Source organism: Cyrtonyx montezumae, unplaced genomic scaffold (assembly GCF_038088225.1).
Source record: "Cyrtonyx montezumae isolate F1298 unplaced genomic scaffold, pur_monq_1.0 scaffold_3, whole genome shotgun sequence".
Lineage (NCBI taxonomy): Eukaryota > Metazoa > Chordata > Aves > Galliformes > Odontophoridae > Cyrtonyx > Cyrtonyx montezumae.
In genome coordinates, this window is record NW_027072034.1 from 116289858 (window position 1) to 116302892 (window position 13035).

Below are 13035 nucleotides of genomic sequence, written 5' to 3' on the forward strand. Positions count from 1 at the left end.
ATATCCTTTATTGACACAAGAATTATCCAGTCAAGGTGCTATTAGTTTCTAGTGATTATGGACTGAACTGTCTTGTTTAACACTTGCATTGTTGCAGAAATCTTTGTCCCCGACCTTAGGTGGATGCACAATGCAGACAAAAAGATGCATGCTTTTTAGCATTCTTTTCAACTCATGTAATGCAAAATGTGATGAGTCATTCGTTTTTAAAGGAAATTAAGCACTGAGTAAAAATTTCAATTACGTAGAGGCATATTCCTATGTGAAAATAACTGACTGTAAGTGCAAAATGTGTTTTATTCATGCTGGCTATTTCTGCTACGTCATGCTTGTGGTAAATTCCACTGAAACATGCACTATTAGAAAACAGTGAGAGGTAGTACTATGAGGGATTACTGTCACATGCGATTATTTTAAACATGGAGTTTTATAGGCATTGAGACTGTCATGCTATTCATTTCAAAAACCATTTTCATTAACAAACATAATGAAAATCATGCCATACTAGGCAGACGTTGTATGACGTGTAAACAGTCATAAGCTTCATATGCACGTACCATATGAAAGCTTACCTTAGGTGACAATATACATTCAAAAATCCTTATTCTGTAACTAAGAGAGAGAGAGAAAGAGAAGTAACAGTTTAAGGCAAACACGAAAGTAGAGAGAAAATGTTGAGTGAAATTATGCTTACAATTATTTCAAGATGATGTTTTAATCCTTAGTCTTGTAAAATATATGGGAATAGAAACACATGGAGAGTAAAAGGTGGGGATCCAGTTCCACTTCAAAATTATCATTAATATGTAAAAGCTATATTAATAAGTACAATTAACTATAAATTCTGTAATTAGTCTACAGTGTAGATAGGAACCAAATTATGCAACTGATATGTATTGTCAAAGTTTCCAAACGTAGCTTCAAAGAAGCTAGCACATATATATATATTGTATTTTCCACCAGGGAAAAGAAGCACACACGTTAACACTGAAACATATATATATATGTCGAAACTCTATAAGGCAAAATAATCAAGTACAGACTAATTACATACCTGTGAACTAAAGCGTGTGCTTTGTCACATATCCACATTTACACTACTTACAGCATGCCATTGGCTTTGCAGGAGCCCTTACCTTCAGTGACACATTCTGACTATATGAAATGTCCATATATATGTATCTATAAAAGCACTCAAATTTGTACCTTTTGCAGCCATTTTAGAAAAATACCTTAATACTTCAAATGCTACAGGAACATCATATAGCCTGATTTCTTAACTTGTTTTAGTTTTGAAATAATAAATTTGGATGTATAAAATACTGGAAACTGCTTTCTGGGCATCTGAAAACTGCTCTGCTGATGTTCTGGATTTGGGCACGGTTGCAAAGAAACACATTTCTACGGAAAGGGCCACATTGTTCGCCATTGTAACTCCAATGAATCCACATTAAAGTAAGCTTTAAAGGTAATGAAATTTCACATTATTGAAAGTATAAAATTTCAACTGATTTCAGTTGGATTGGGATTTCATCCCCAGATCCTATTGTGTAAATTCAGGCACAGATTATCATTCAGAGATAATCTGTAATCAAAAGCTAATCAATAATAAAGAATGTCTTTTAGGCACAGCAAATGACTTCATGATACTTCTGTTATTTCAGTAGTTCTACAAACTGACCGAGAGCCGGTTGCTGAGATATGAAATTGTGTCTCCTGGAAAGGTCTAAATGTTCTGGTCAATGGTAGTCATGGTTACTAAATTCATTCTTCATACGTCCAGGTAACTTTATTCTCAGTAGGAGAAGCATAGCTAAAACTTTTGTAACTCTGCTGTTAAATTCCTATATTCTTGATTAATTTGGCCTTCTTTGCTCATGTAGCATAGACTTAGTATGCCATGAGACACCAGCTAGTTTAATCTAAAAAAGCAAAAAAAACACACTTTGCATGCAGAAAATGCGTTTCAATGTGAAAAGAGAGGAAGGGAATGAAATGGAATGGCCAGAGGATTATACTCATTATAAACCTGCTTATTCCCCGCCATGAAGATTGGTTCTCCTGGATTAATTACTCCTTGATATATCACTGCAGAATTAGAATATTTATAGTGGTATTTATTCGCATTTGAAATTCTTCCAAGTTGATTTTAACACCATTTATTTTTTATTTTTTTTTCACACAGCACCTTTGTTACCATCAACCGACCAGAATGACCACCGATCTTGATTTCACTCTTAAGACAGATGTAGTCTAGAAACATGTTTAATGATGAAAAGAAACACAGTACTCTATCTGATTTTTCTCCTTGACCTCAATGGAGCTGATACAAAATCATTCCCTTACATAAGTAAAGATTTAAAGCCATATTTAAGGATCTACCTCAAAATATTTAGAATTCAACTTTGTTGAGTTTTTTAAAATTTTCCTTATTAAAATGGGTATGAAAAATATATCACGAGATGCTGTGCACGGATCATCTTTCAAGTTGGAGGAATTCTTGTCTTTTAGTAGTACTACATGATCTTTCTCAGCACAGTTATCTATAAAAAAGATTGTGTATGCAGTCATCTGGAGCAGCTCACTAAGCAGCCTTCTTTAAGTTCACTCAGCAAAACTGAAAACAGAAGAGTGAAGCAATGCCTCTCTGAAATAACATCAGTAAACATGGGATCTTCTTTTAAGGATAAATGAGGATTTATTATTTTTATTTATTATTATTATTGGTGCTCATAATTATCATAGTTATCATTAACACTTTTTCAGGAAGTGAGCGTTAAATTTTGTAGTGGATAGGAGTTTTGATTTGTCACCTCAAAGACTGTAAATGGCTAGAAAATAGAAAATTGTAGCATACCAGTAACATTCATAGTAGGGATATTCATAGAATCGTGGAGTCATGGAATCATTGAGGTTGGAAAAGACCACTAAGGTTATCTAGTCCAACCATAGCATTCATGGCTGTTCTGTTGTTGAAACACTATGCAAAACTGAATCCTAAACTGTTCTGTCTGTAATTCTTCCATGGCATTCCTCACATGGAGCATATATATATATGCATGGTAATCTTCAGATTTCCAGCATGTCTAAAGTAGATGTCTGGAGTTTCTTTTCTCCATAATGAAGAAAATACAATTACTGTAATATATACTGTTGCACAAAGCGCTCATTAGCATGATTTACTATGCTAATGCCTCCAATAATACCACTGTGGCTCATACATTCACCAGATACGTAGCATTACCTACAGCCTGTTGATCTTGGTCAAGCAATATTCAACTGCACCTCAACATTACAGATTCAAACCTCGATCATTACTTTCTGGACTAAAGTCACACCAGTTTAAAGCTACACATATAAATGCATACATGCACACACACACATTTAATCACACTGAAATCCATTTCTAGTGATTCCAAATCCATATTTCTGTGTGTCATTTTGAAGCGCAGTCATCCAAAGAACCCTATTAAATCAACAGACAAGCTGAGAAAATTAAGAGAATGTGAGTTCAACTCATAAGTCAGCAGAAGGTTGAAATAATAGTAGAAAGAATTCTGTCAGTATTGGTCAAAGGTGATCTTTTAAGGGCTCTAAGGCTTGGGGACTTAGAAAGTTTGATGGAACAGCAAATTAACTTGGCTTTTGCATTTTGTATAAAAAAATAGATTAATATATATGAGTATAAAAAATAGAAGCAACCTTCCCAGGTGATGAGGACTTCTGCTCTGCTGTGAAATAGAAAATTTTCTTGTGGTTATGGAAAAGATTCATACATCCAGTTCAAGGACATTACCTTTTACACAACAACTTAAAAATAAATCATGACAGTTAAGAAACATTATATTACCTACACTTTCATTATATTAGTTAAATGTTCAGCTTCATAGACCAAATATTTATTGCAGTGGCTTCATGCTAGCAGGTTTGAGCTGTGGGACAAGATGCATCAGAAAACACAGAAAACGGAAAGTGAAGTCTAAAATCAAAACAGTGCTTGAGGATATTAAATAGTATAGTTTTCTTTATAGACAAGCGTGATAGCAGTAATAAAACTAGGACCATATTCACATAGCCTAAGTTCCCTCTGAACTCCTGACTTAGACAGTTCCTACTGGCTCTGTTTAGGCAGCTTTCCTTACTAACAACTTGACATTTATTTTTTCAGAAATGCTTATTCCATGGTTGAAGCAAAAGCCTTTGGTGAAAGCTAATCCAGTTGACTATGACTGCATCTGTTGCCAGGGAGTCATTTTCTGAAAATACAGTTTTCAGAAAAAGTAACTAGCACTCCAGTCCAAATCCTCTTATCATTCTTGATATCCGAATCAATGCTAAAATGCTTCTCCTCTTTCCCTGTTTTTGCAAAATCAGATTTAAAATACTTTGCTCCTAAAGAAAAGTCATCATTTGTATAAACTAGCTTGTGCTCTTGGGAACAGTACTTGTGTTGCTACATGATTTTGCTAACGAACTACATTAAGAAGTTTTCCTTGGAAACAGTTGTTTCATATGCCATTTTAAAGCAGACTATATCTGCCATGAATTAATGTTTCTTCCTTCTCTTCTGTCCTTTCCACTTCCTTCAGAGACCTGTGTCCTATTCAGGATGGTTTGTTTTTTTTTTAACATTTGCTCCAAAAGTTCCGTGGTTGAGTCTCATTAGAGTTTACTGGATAAGCTGCAGAGCTTTGAGAATTATATTGTACCATTGTGTCTCTTGTAAAAGAGTCCTTGCAGTCACTGAATGTGCAAATTGTGGCTAAGGAGAAGGAAAAGATACAGCATAAGTACAACACAGCCCTCAAAGAGAAACCAAAGCTGCCAATGTAGTTTATTTTGTACTAACGCCAATTTACTTTCATATGGGAAAACAAAAAAAAAAGGTGTTTTTTAATATCCCCTTTGCTTTTGCCTTGCATACTTTTGTCTCTCTCCTTTGTAAATGGCGTTCAGACAAACAATGAATTGAAACCCTTACCTTTTACTTCCAGTTTGCAATCAACTTCTGCCTCTCCAAGTTCATTGACTGCTCTGCAAGTGTAAGTGCCTCCATCGTACGGACTGGGTTTGCGGATCTCCAAGGTACAAACACCTTGGTTGCCGAACATTCGGTACCTTGGGTCATTTATTATAGCAACTTTGTTTTTCAGCCAGGTTATTTTGGGCTGTGGTAAAAATAAATAAAATAGGGATAGAAGGGAAGCTAACAATTAAACCAAACATAAACACAGACTACATGATGCTTCTGTTTCTGAGTTTTTCAGTGCAGCTCCCATCACGTCCTAAATATATTGATATAAGAGGTGCTTTCTAATAACAGCAGGCACCTCAGCTGTATCTTTTGACATGCATTTTCTCTGATTTGGAACATAAAGCATGTTTTTAACAGTAATTTTCAGAAAGAACAGCCACATGCTGTTGAAAAGTGATCACGTTCTTCAACAATGGGAGTTCCAATTTTACTAGATCAAATTTTCATGGCAGAAAATAAATATCAATAAGACGTAACTCAAACTGGGAGACACAAAGGAACTGAGAATTTATGCATTCTCAGGGTATTCCTGAGATGTACTTAAAGCTTAATTACCTTTTTGTAGAATACTCATGGCTTCACTTCAATAACAACCTTTAATCTCAGTGTAGGTCTCTGTACAACCTCACCTTTTCCTGAGGTTTTGCCCTTTCCCTGTGTCATCTGGGGGTTTCATAACTGTTATAACTCCTATAACACAGATTAGTAAGTAGTCATGGGTCCTTTTTCTATGCTTTAAAGCCTGCAGCCTCATTTTAATTCGGCCTGCTTTGTATAATTACAGTTGTATTACAGTTTTTGTTCCTGGGTTAAACTTTCTCATGTGTTAACTGACACTGCTGTGCTGTACCTTGGGGTTGCCCCGAACGCTGCAGTTCAAAGTAGCATTGTAACCAGCGACAGCAAACGTGTTAATAAGAGGCTGAGTAAACAGTGGTCGTTCAGTGAAGTCAAAGTCATCGTAAACTGGGTATTTGTACACTTTACCTATAAGATGAAAACAATGCATTAATAAAGACAGGTGTTGTAGTATAACTAAATACCCAAACATCTTAAAAAGTTACAGAGAGTCTGCATCTGTTCTGATCTGCACTGGTTTAGGAATCAGCCTGGTGTAGGAATTTCACTTGTCAAGGAGGCTGGAAGGGGACTTGGGAATTTTTTTACCCTTGATTTTGATATAAAAGTCTGAGAGCTTCTCTTTTTTTTGTGAGTAGATGGTGTACTAAATAAAGTGCATTCATTCTATGTGTTTTTCTACCTGCCCTAGATATTACAAAACAAGATGGATATTGCCTGATATCCCACAGGATGCCCATCTTGACAATCCACGTTTGCTCTTCTAAGACAGCCGGACAGACTGACATTTTTTCCTGTGCACAGGCTTCAACAGATACCTTTGTGTCATTGAAACCTTCTCCATGCTCCCTTACTGGCTACAGTTCAGCCTAGGCCTGACATTTACTTTCATGACAGAGTTGAGTAAGCAGTGATGAAAAGCAATTCCTATAGCTCTGTTTTCATTTGTGATTCCATTTCCAATAGAAAGTCTTTTTAATAGTGGAAATGTATTCCCACAACCGCTGACTTCCATTGTTTCAGACTGTCCATGTGGGTTGTATGGATTGTCTGTGCTCTATATCATGGCAGTCACGTATTCCTTCCTTTCAGAAAAACATGACCAACCAACTTTGATTATCTTCAACTGAACTATCAATTTGTGGAATTTTCCTTCCATAAAGAGACTTTTTCTTTTTTTTTAGGTTTACATTGCTCTTCCAAGCTGACAATTTCTGAAATATCAGGACTTTTGATGGCAGAGATTTGGTTTGTCCAGCTTCACCCATAAGAAAGGTGACACAAGAGGCTGAGCTTATTTGTTGGATCAGACTTGAAATGGACTGCAGCACTTGCATAGATGGAGCTGAGTCTCCACAGAGGCCATGACTCACTGCTCTTAACAGAGAGCATCTGCTTTGCTCCTCTTCCAGCTCATGTTGACTCAGATTTGCCAGCGGTGACATATGAGTATGAATCCAAGACCACAGTAAGTGACAGAATATGGAAAAAATGTCCCACTCCATAAAAAAATTTATAAGCTACGTGGACAAATGACAAAGTCTTAATATGAAATGTCCTAGCTGTCCATTGTGCCTCATCTATGGCTTTTATGTCTCATCACTTTCCAGACTCTGCACACACCCCCTCCCTTTCAATAAGGAAAAGCTGATTAGCTAACCATCTTTTGCAATCAAAGCACTCTCTTTGGTCATTGTTGCATCCTCGCTGAGGCCGCACATGTTTTCAGCGAAGACTCGGAAGTAGTACTCGTTTCCTATGACGAGTTCATTAATGGTGGCACTGGTGCGGTGGTAGTGCTCGATTACTGTGAACCATTCCTGAAACATACAAACATAGAGGCTTAGCTTCCCCGCTGTGTACTTCACCTCTCACACATCCACTGCTTGGGAGTATCACTGACCTTGTGATAGTACAATTTTCTTTTAAAGAAATGTTAATGAAGAGTAATGTGGTGAAGAAAACAGTAATTAAGTATTCCATCTGACGTGAGTGATAATGAGCATACCCATAGTTCAGTACTGAGTATTGAAGGCTGAATGGAAAGTGGATCCTACTGAATGATTACACTCGGTTAATCCAATGGTTTCTGTCTAGGAAATGCAACATTACAAAAATTATTCTGTGTGAGGTGAGGCATTTCTCTTCCACACTGCTGTCTGAACAAGTACTGCTGCAGATAAGAAAACTGCAGACGGGTTAAAAAACAAAGCCCTCAACTGTGACACGTACTCTCAGGGGACCAGTGCACTAATGTGCCCCCTCCTCCACATGCTGAATTTTTGTGATGAGTGTACTTTCAGCCAGGTGATTCCTCTGGAGCAAAAGAAATATTTTAAGACTCAGGTGGAAAGGAAGATTTTAGTGCTTTGGTTTTGTAGCTGTAACAGGACATGTAAATTCTATCCTAGGATGTAACACCTACATAGAAAACAGATAAAAAAATTTAATGCTAAAAATAAAATTAACATTAAATGAAGTATAACAATGTTTTTGCTTTTCCTGCCTCTGACTTGCAGAGTTTTTTCTTTTTTTAAAGACGCACTCATGCTGAGTTTCCTGTGCCACAGTTTGCATTGATATTTGATTGATATTTGTCTCTAAGAGTCAGTTTATTTTACATTTCTAAAAAATTGATGAATTTCCATCCCACGTAACCTGTGGAGTTTTTTGTACTCCTCTAAGGACTCGTCTTTTGGCAAAATGGTTTCCTGTAGAATGCCAACTCTGCCAGAATTGCCAAATTCATCACCACAGAGAATATGGAGGAACTATGACCCAAATGATCCATGACATTCTGGGCCCTAGACACTGCTGTTGCTGCTTTCTCCTTCATACACTAACTCAAAGACAAGGAAAGTTTTTTTTTCTTCTGGAGGAAAATCTCCTCTCCTCTGAAGACAGATTAAAACTGAAGAATGGGAAGGGAAACAGGTCTGCAGAAGGAAAGAATTGATCAGAGCACAAAGCAGGTCAACATACTGGGTTTTCTGGAAAGTGGGCAAAAGGATTCTTTCATTAATTAAACCTATAAATTTTTTATTTTTAAAAAGTAGAGCTTCATGAATACATCAACCTTTTAAACATCTTATTACTTACCATACTCTTCTTATCTGCTTTTTGAATAGTGTACCCAGTAATGGCGGCATTGCCATCATCTTTTGGTGGCTTCCATGATAAATTTACGTTCTCTCCCCAGACATCCTCAATAGTTACAACCTCTGGTGGGCCCGGGCGATCTGTAATGAAAATATGACAATCATCGTTTTCCAAAATATAGAATATTATATCACTCCTCCTACACACATCTTCCACTTTGTCTCTTTCCTATATATATAAATATGTATATATATATATTCCACTTCATTTGCTTTGTCTCTTTCTTATGCATGCACATGTTGAGCCCTTTGTCCAAAGAATGGTAAGGCTGCAAAATAGAACTTACAACAATTCACCCACACCATAATCATGAAAAACCAAACTGGGCCACTTTGAGAATATGGTTTACAAGGTACATATGCTCTTTAGTTGCATATAAGCATGACATTTTGAAAACCTGATAAGTGGATGAAAATCTCTTCTTAAAACAGGAAGTGTCAACCATTATTGTGCCTATTATGTAAATAAAAATATGTTGGCAAAAATTGTAAGTAAATGTTTTTTCTCATCTTTCTTTCCTGTTTTCATGTACTTCCAACATTTGGGATTTCTTCCATGTTACACTTGTGACAAACTTACTATGAAACCATTTCCATTTGTGGATACCAGTCAAAAGGAAAAGGCTTGCATCCTAAATAAACAAGGACATGAAGAAGAAAACTGTGAAAAACAGAGACTGGCATGTTCAAACAAGCACATGCCATTGTGTAGGAAGTTTTACTTAAGAGACTACAAATCCATAGGCAAGTAATTGGATGTAGAGAAAAGGTGTTCTCTTGGGATTTCTGTTTTCATAGTTAGAACCTTGAAATGGCTAGAGTCTGCTTCACTGGCATGCACATCCTTCTGTTTCTCCAAACATACCAACAATCTGAATATCTATCGTAGCTTTGTCCACCAAATTATCTACTTCCACTTTCATGTCATATTCTCCAGAGTGGCTCCTTTCTGCCTTTCGGATAAAAATGATGGTGTCATTCTCAGTGTTCCGGATGTTAATTTGGTTCTTGTCTATTGGAGAACCATTTTTCTGCCATGAAACTTTTGCCCTTGGTCTTCCCTGTAAGAAGCCAGGAAATAAGTTATATTCGCTTTTGGAGAGAAAAGGATGTTAGTTACAAGGGCAAAATTGTCCTGAAAGGAGCAGTAAATTCTTTTTAAAATCATGCAGAATTTCAGATGCAATCCCATTAATTTACCTAAATTACAATGTTTTTATTCCTCCAAGAGACAAAAGTATTTGTATGTTCTTTATTTTCTGGATAAGTTGGACAACTTTCTTTCTCTCTCTCTCTCTTTCTCTCTCTCTCTATCTCTTACTTTCTTTTTTGAAGAAAATCAATCAATAAATAAATAAACAACAAATCTATTCACCTTCGGGAACTCCCTACGTTTTCTACACTGCTGGGCACCTAAGTAGTGTGTTAAAGCTCTGAATTCTCTTCTTTCATTGCAAAAGCAGTTGGAATATGGTTGGACTGGATGATCTTGTAGGTCTTTTCCAACCTCGGTGATTCTATGATTCTATAAAAAGTTGTTAGACTGTCTTGACATCTTTTGGGGAGAACTGCATTCAGCTGTGGCATGGTAGCGCCCTATTTTACCAAAATAGGAATGAATCCCACTTGCTTTACCATGAGATTTGCCTTCTGGAGGCAAAACATTTACAAATGCTGTCCAATACTCTCACCTCTTCTTAAACGTCTTATTTTAGAGAACATTTCTCTAGTTTCTCTGAAACAATGTGTTTTGTAGTGTATTGCTGACCAAGCTTTAATTAAATGTCTAGCAGCTTTGTAGAAATAAACATCTTTGTGCATGCAGAGAAAACATCAAATTACAGTTCTTTAATTCAGAAGAGTAAGGGCCCTATAGGTAGAGAGGCACTCTGTGCAAGGTGCTATATCCTTGGAAATGTTCATGCTATAGCTGTAGCTGTGATCTCAAGGATTTTAAAGTTGCATTTCCTACAGGAGATAGATAGTGACATCCTGCTCACTCTTCACCTCCCGCTCAAGACAGTGATCAACTATTACCATGTCTAATTACTGCCAGTGTAACCATTTTGCATTGTGCTAGTGATTATCTTACACACAGTGTCTAGTAGTAGAATTTATAATTGTTCTGTGGATGGCAGATGACTGATCACTCTAAGCTAGTTATACAGTTCAGTATTTGGCTTATCACCCTTTCTTTGAGACATCAAAACAAAAACTCTCAAGCACCTGTGTGCTCTCACATCTATTTAGATAAAATCACTTGACTCCCAAAATTACATAGAAAAAAAAGAAGATATAAAGCAGAAACATAATAAAAATGAGTATCGAGTATTTTCCTGTTAGTGTTTTTAGTTCTTACCTGGAAAGGAATAACAAGATTAACAGTTTCTCCAACTCTTCTAGTATAGGTTTGTTTTAAGTGTCTTGGTAAGCGAATCTTTGGAGGTTCTGTAAAAAGCCAAAAGCTTGTGTTTGAAATTTATTTTCTTTACTAACTGAGGCAGTACTAGTGAACATCAGTATAAACAGAAGTCTGTATGGTCTGCAATTCCCAGAAGTGGCCAATGAGTGGTATTTTAAATTTGTTGGTCCCATATTCACTACGCCTTTGGTGTTTGTAACATGATACACTGTGGTGGTAAGAATAGGTGGGTTATTTAGTGCTACTTAAAAAAGAAACATCGAGTTTTTCAGTAATAGACTTGAAGTCCTGTGCAATAACGGCTCAGAAATGAAATAATTGAACAAGAATTAAGGTTGTTTTTTTAGTGACAGTTGCATGACTTCTAGTCACTACAAAATGGTTTTGTAAGGCCATATCATCAGCTTCTAATTGTAAGTACCAGCCATGAAAAAAAACCCCACAGATCTAAATATGGAAACAGAGCGTATTTATAGGAGAACATAAGCAGAAGGATCTTACCTATCACTTCCTTGACTAAGATAGGCTGTGGGTGGTACCTAGGTTCACTTTCACCTGCAGCATTCACCGCTTTTACTCTCACAAGGATTTTTGAGCCAGTCGGGAGACCATTGATTGTAAACTTTGTTTTGTCTGTCAGTTCTGGGTTAGCAACGATCCACTCATCAGCTAGTTCAGGAAAAGAGGAGGACGAATCAAAAGAACAGGGAATTATAAATATAGCACTGCACCAAAAAGGAAAATTACATAGTGGTAACTGATTCATTATACACTGGTGCATCCATCTTGTTTTTTTCCTTCTTCTTCAATAATGTGATATAGGTTCCCTTTAATTATACACAGAAAAAAAAGTTTCAACCCTTAAGGGATTTATGTCAGGTATACATATATATGTATGCATATGTATTTCAATAAGTAAATTTTAATAATGTGTCTATCATTTAATTGTACCATAGGGATTAGCATTTTAATTCAGCTGATAGAAAACACAAAGGATGTAGAGTATATCTCCAAAAACACTCATCATTGCTTTTACAACTTTTTTGGAGGGAAAAGGGTTTGAGAGGTCATTTAAATAATTTGACATTTAAAACAAGTACTTGTTATCCTAGACAATACCACTGAGCGTGCTGGGATGAGAAAAATGCAGATCATTTACACATTGCAGTGAAATGCCATCTCTGCTAGTGCCTTTAGAAAAGGAAGTCTTTATCAAAGTTGTTCATTTAATGATGGCATTCTCGAATTTTTATCCTATTCCTAAGTGGCCGTATGTAATCCAGGGAGTGATTGTAACATTACAGTCTTTCAGATAAGTTTTGATTCAAACAATACTTGCTTTTCACCTTATCCTGAAAACATAGATTACTTCAACACTGCTGGTGCCTTGACCTTTGGAATCAGATTTATAAAGTAGCAAGCCATTGCAGATACTTTCCACATCATATAAGGATAGGATTATAGTACTGGCATAAAAGACAAGAGAACTACTGTAAGATATAGTGCCCTACAGACTTAGCCACGGCGTCGCGGTACGTTTGCATAAGTGTGTCTCTTACTTTCAGGAATTAAGTTCTCCTTCAAGCTGCTCCTTTCAGGTTCTAGTAGAAGAGGATTGTAGTCAATGAATGTTTCCTGAACACCTCCCCCTCCCTTATACATGCACTGCTGCAAATTCTGAGAGTGCATGCACTCTCAGAGATTTCTTTACTTTTATAAAGAGAGTTTTCTTTCACTAGAGAAGTTTTAAATCCCTTGTTGTATACTATACCTTCCAGGTTGAAAGGTGGCTCCATCAATTCCTCAGACTGATCTGTCGATATACCTTGTGAGAATCCAGC

The 13035-nt window shown here is 36.5% G+C and overlaps 1 protein-coding gene across 4 annotated transcripts in view; it reads right to left on the minus strand.

The window, feature by feature from the left end:
• Positions 1-13035, minus strand: part of MYBPC1 (myosin binding protein C1) — a 70992-nt gene that overhangs the window by 1645 nt on the left and 56312 nt on the right. For 3 of the 4 annotated variants that reach the window (XM_065743171.1, XM_065743169.1, XM_065743168.1), the window contains 9 exons: positions 11696-11863; positions 11132-11220; positions 9638-9833; positions 8714-8853; positions 7275-7434; positions 5886-6022; positions 4982-5168; positions 2030-2088; positions 573-612 (listed from right to left, as the gene is read on the minus strand). In XM_065743171.1, the coding sequence (XP_065599243.1) occupies positions 592-612; positions 2030-2088; positions 4982-5168; positions 5886-6022; positions 7275-7434; positions 8714-8853; positions 9638-9833; positions 11132-11220; positions 11696-11863 (1157 nt within the window). In that variant the 3' untranslated portion in view covers positions 573-591. The remainder of the gene's footprint in view (positions 1-572; positions 613-2029; positions 2089-4981; positions 5169-5885; positions 6023-7274; positions 7435-8713; positions 8854-9637; positions 9834-11131; positions 11221-11695; positions 11864-13035) is intronic. The other variant, XM_065743170.1, reaches the window with a different exon arrangement.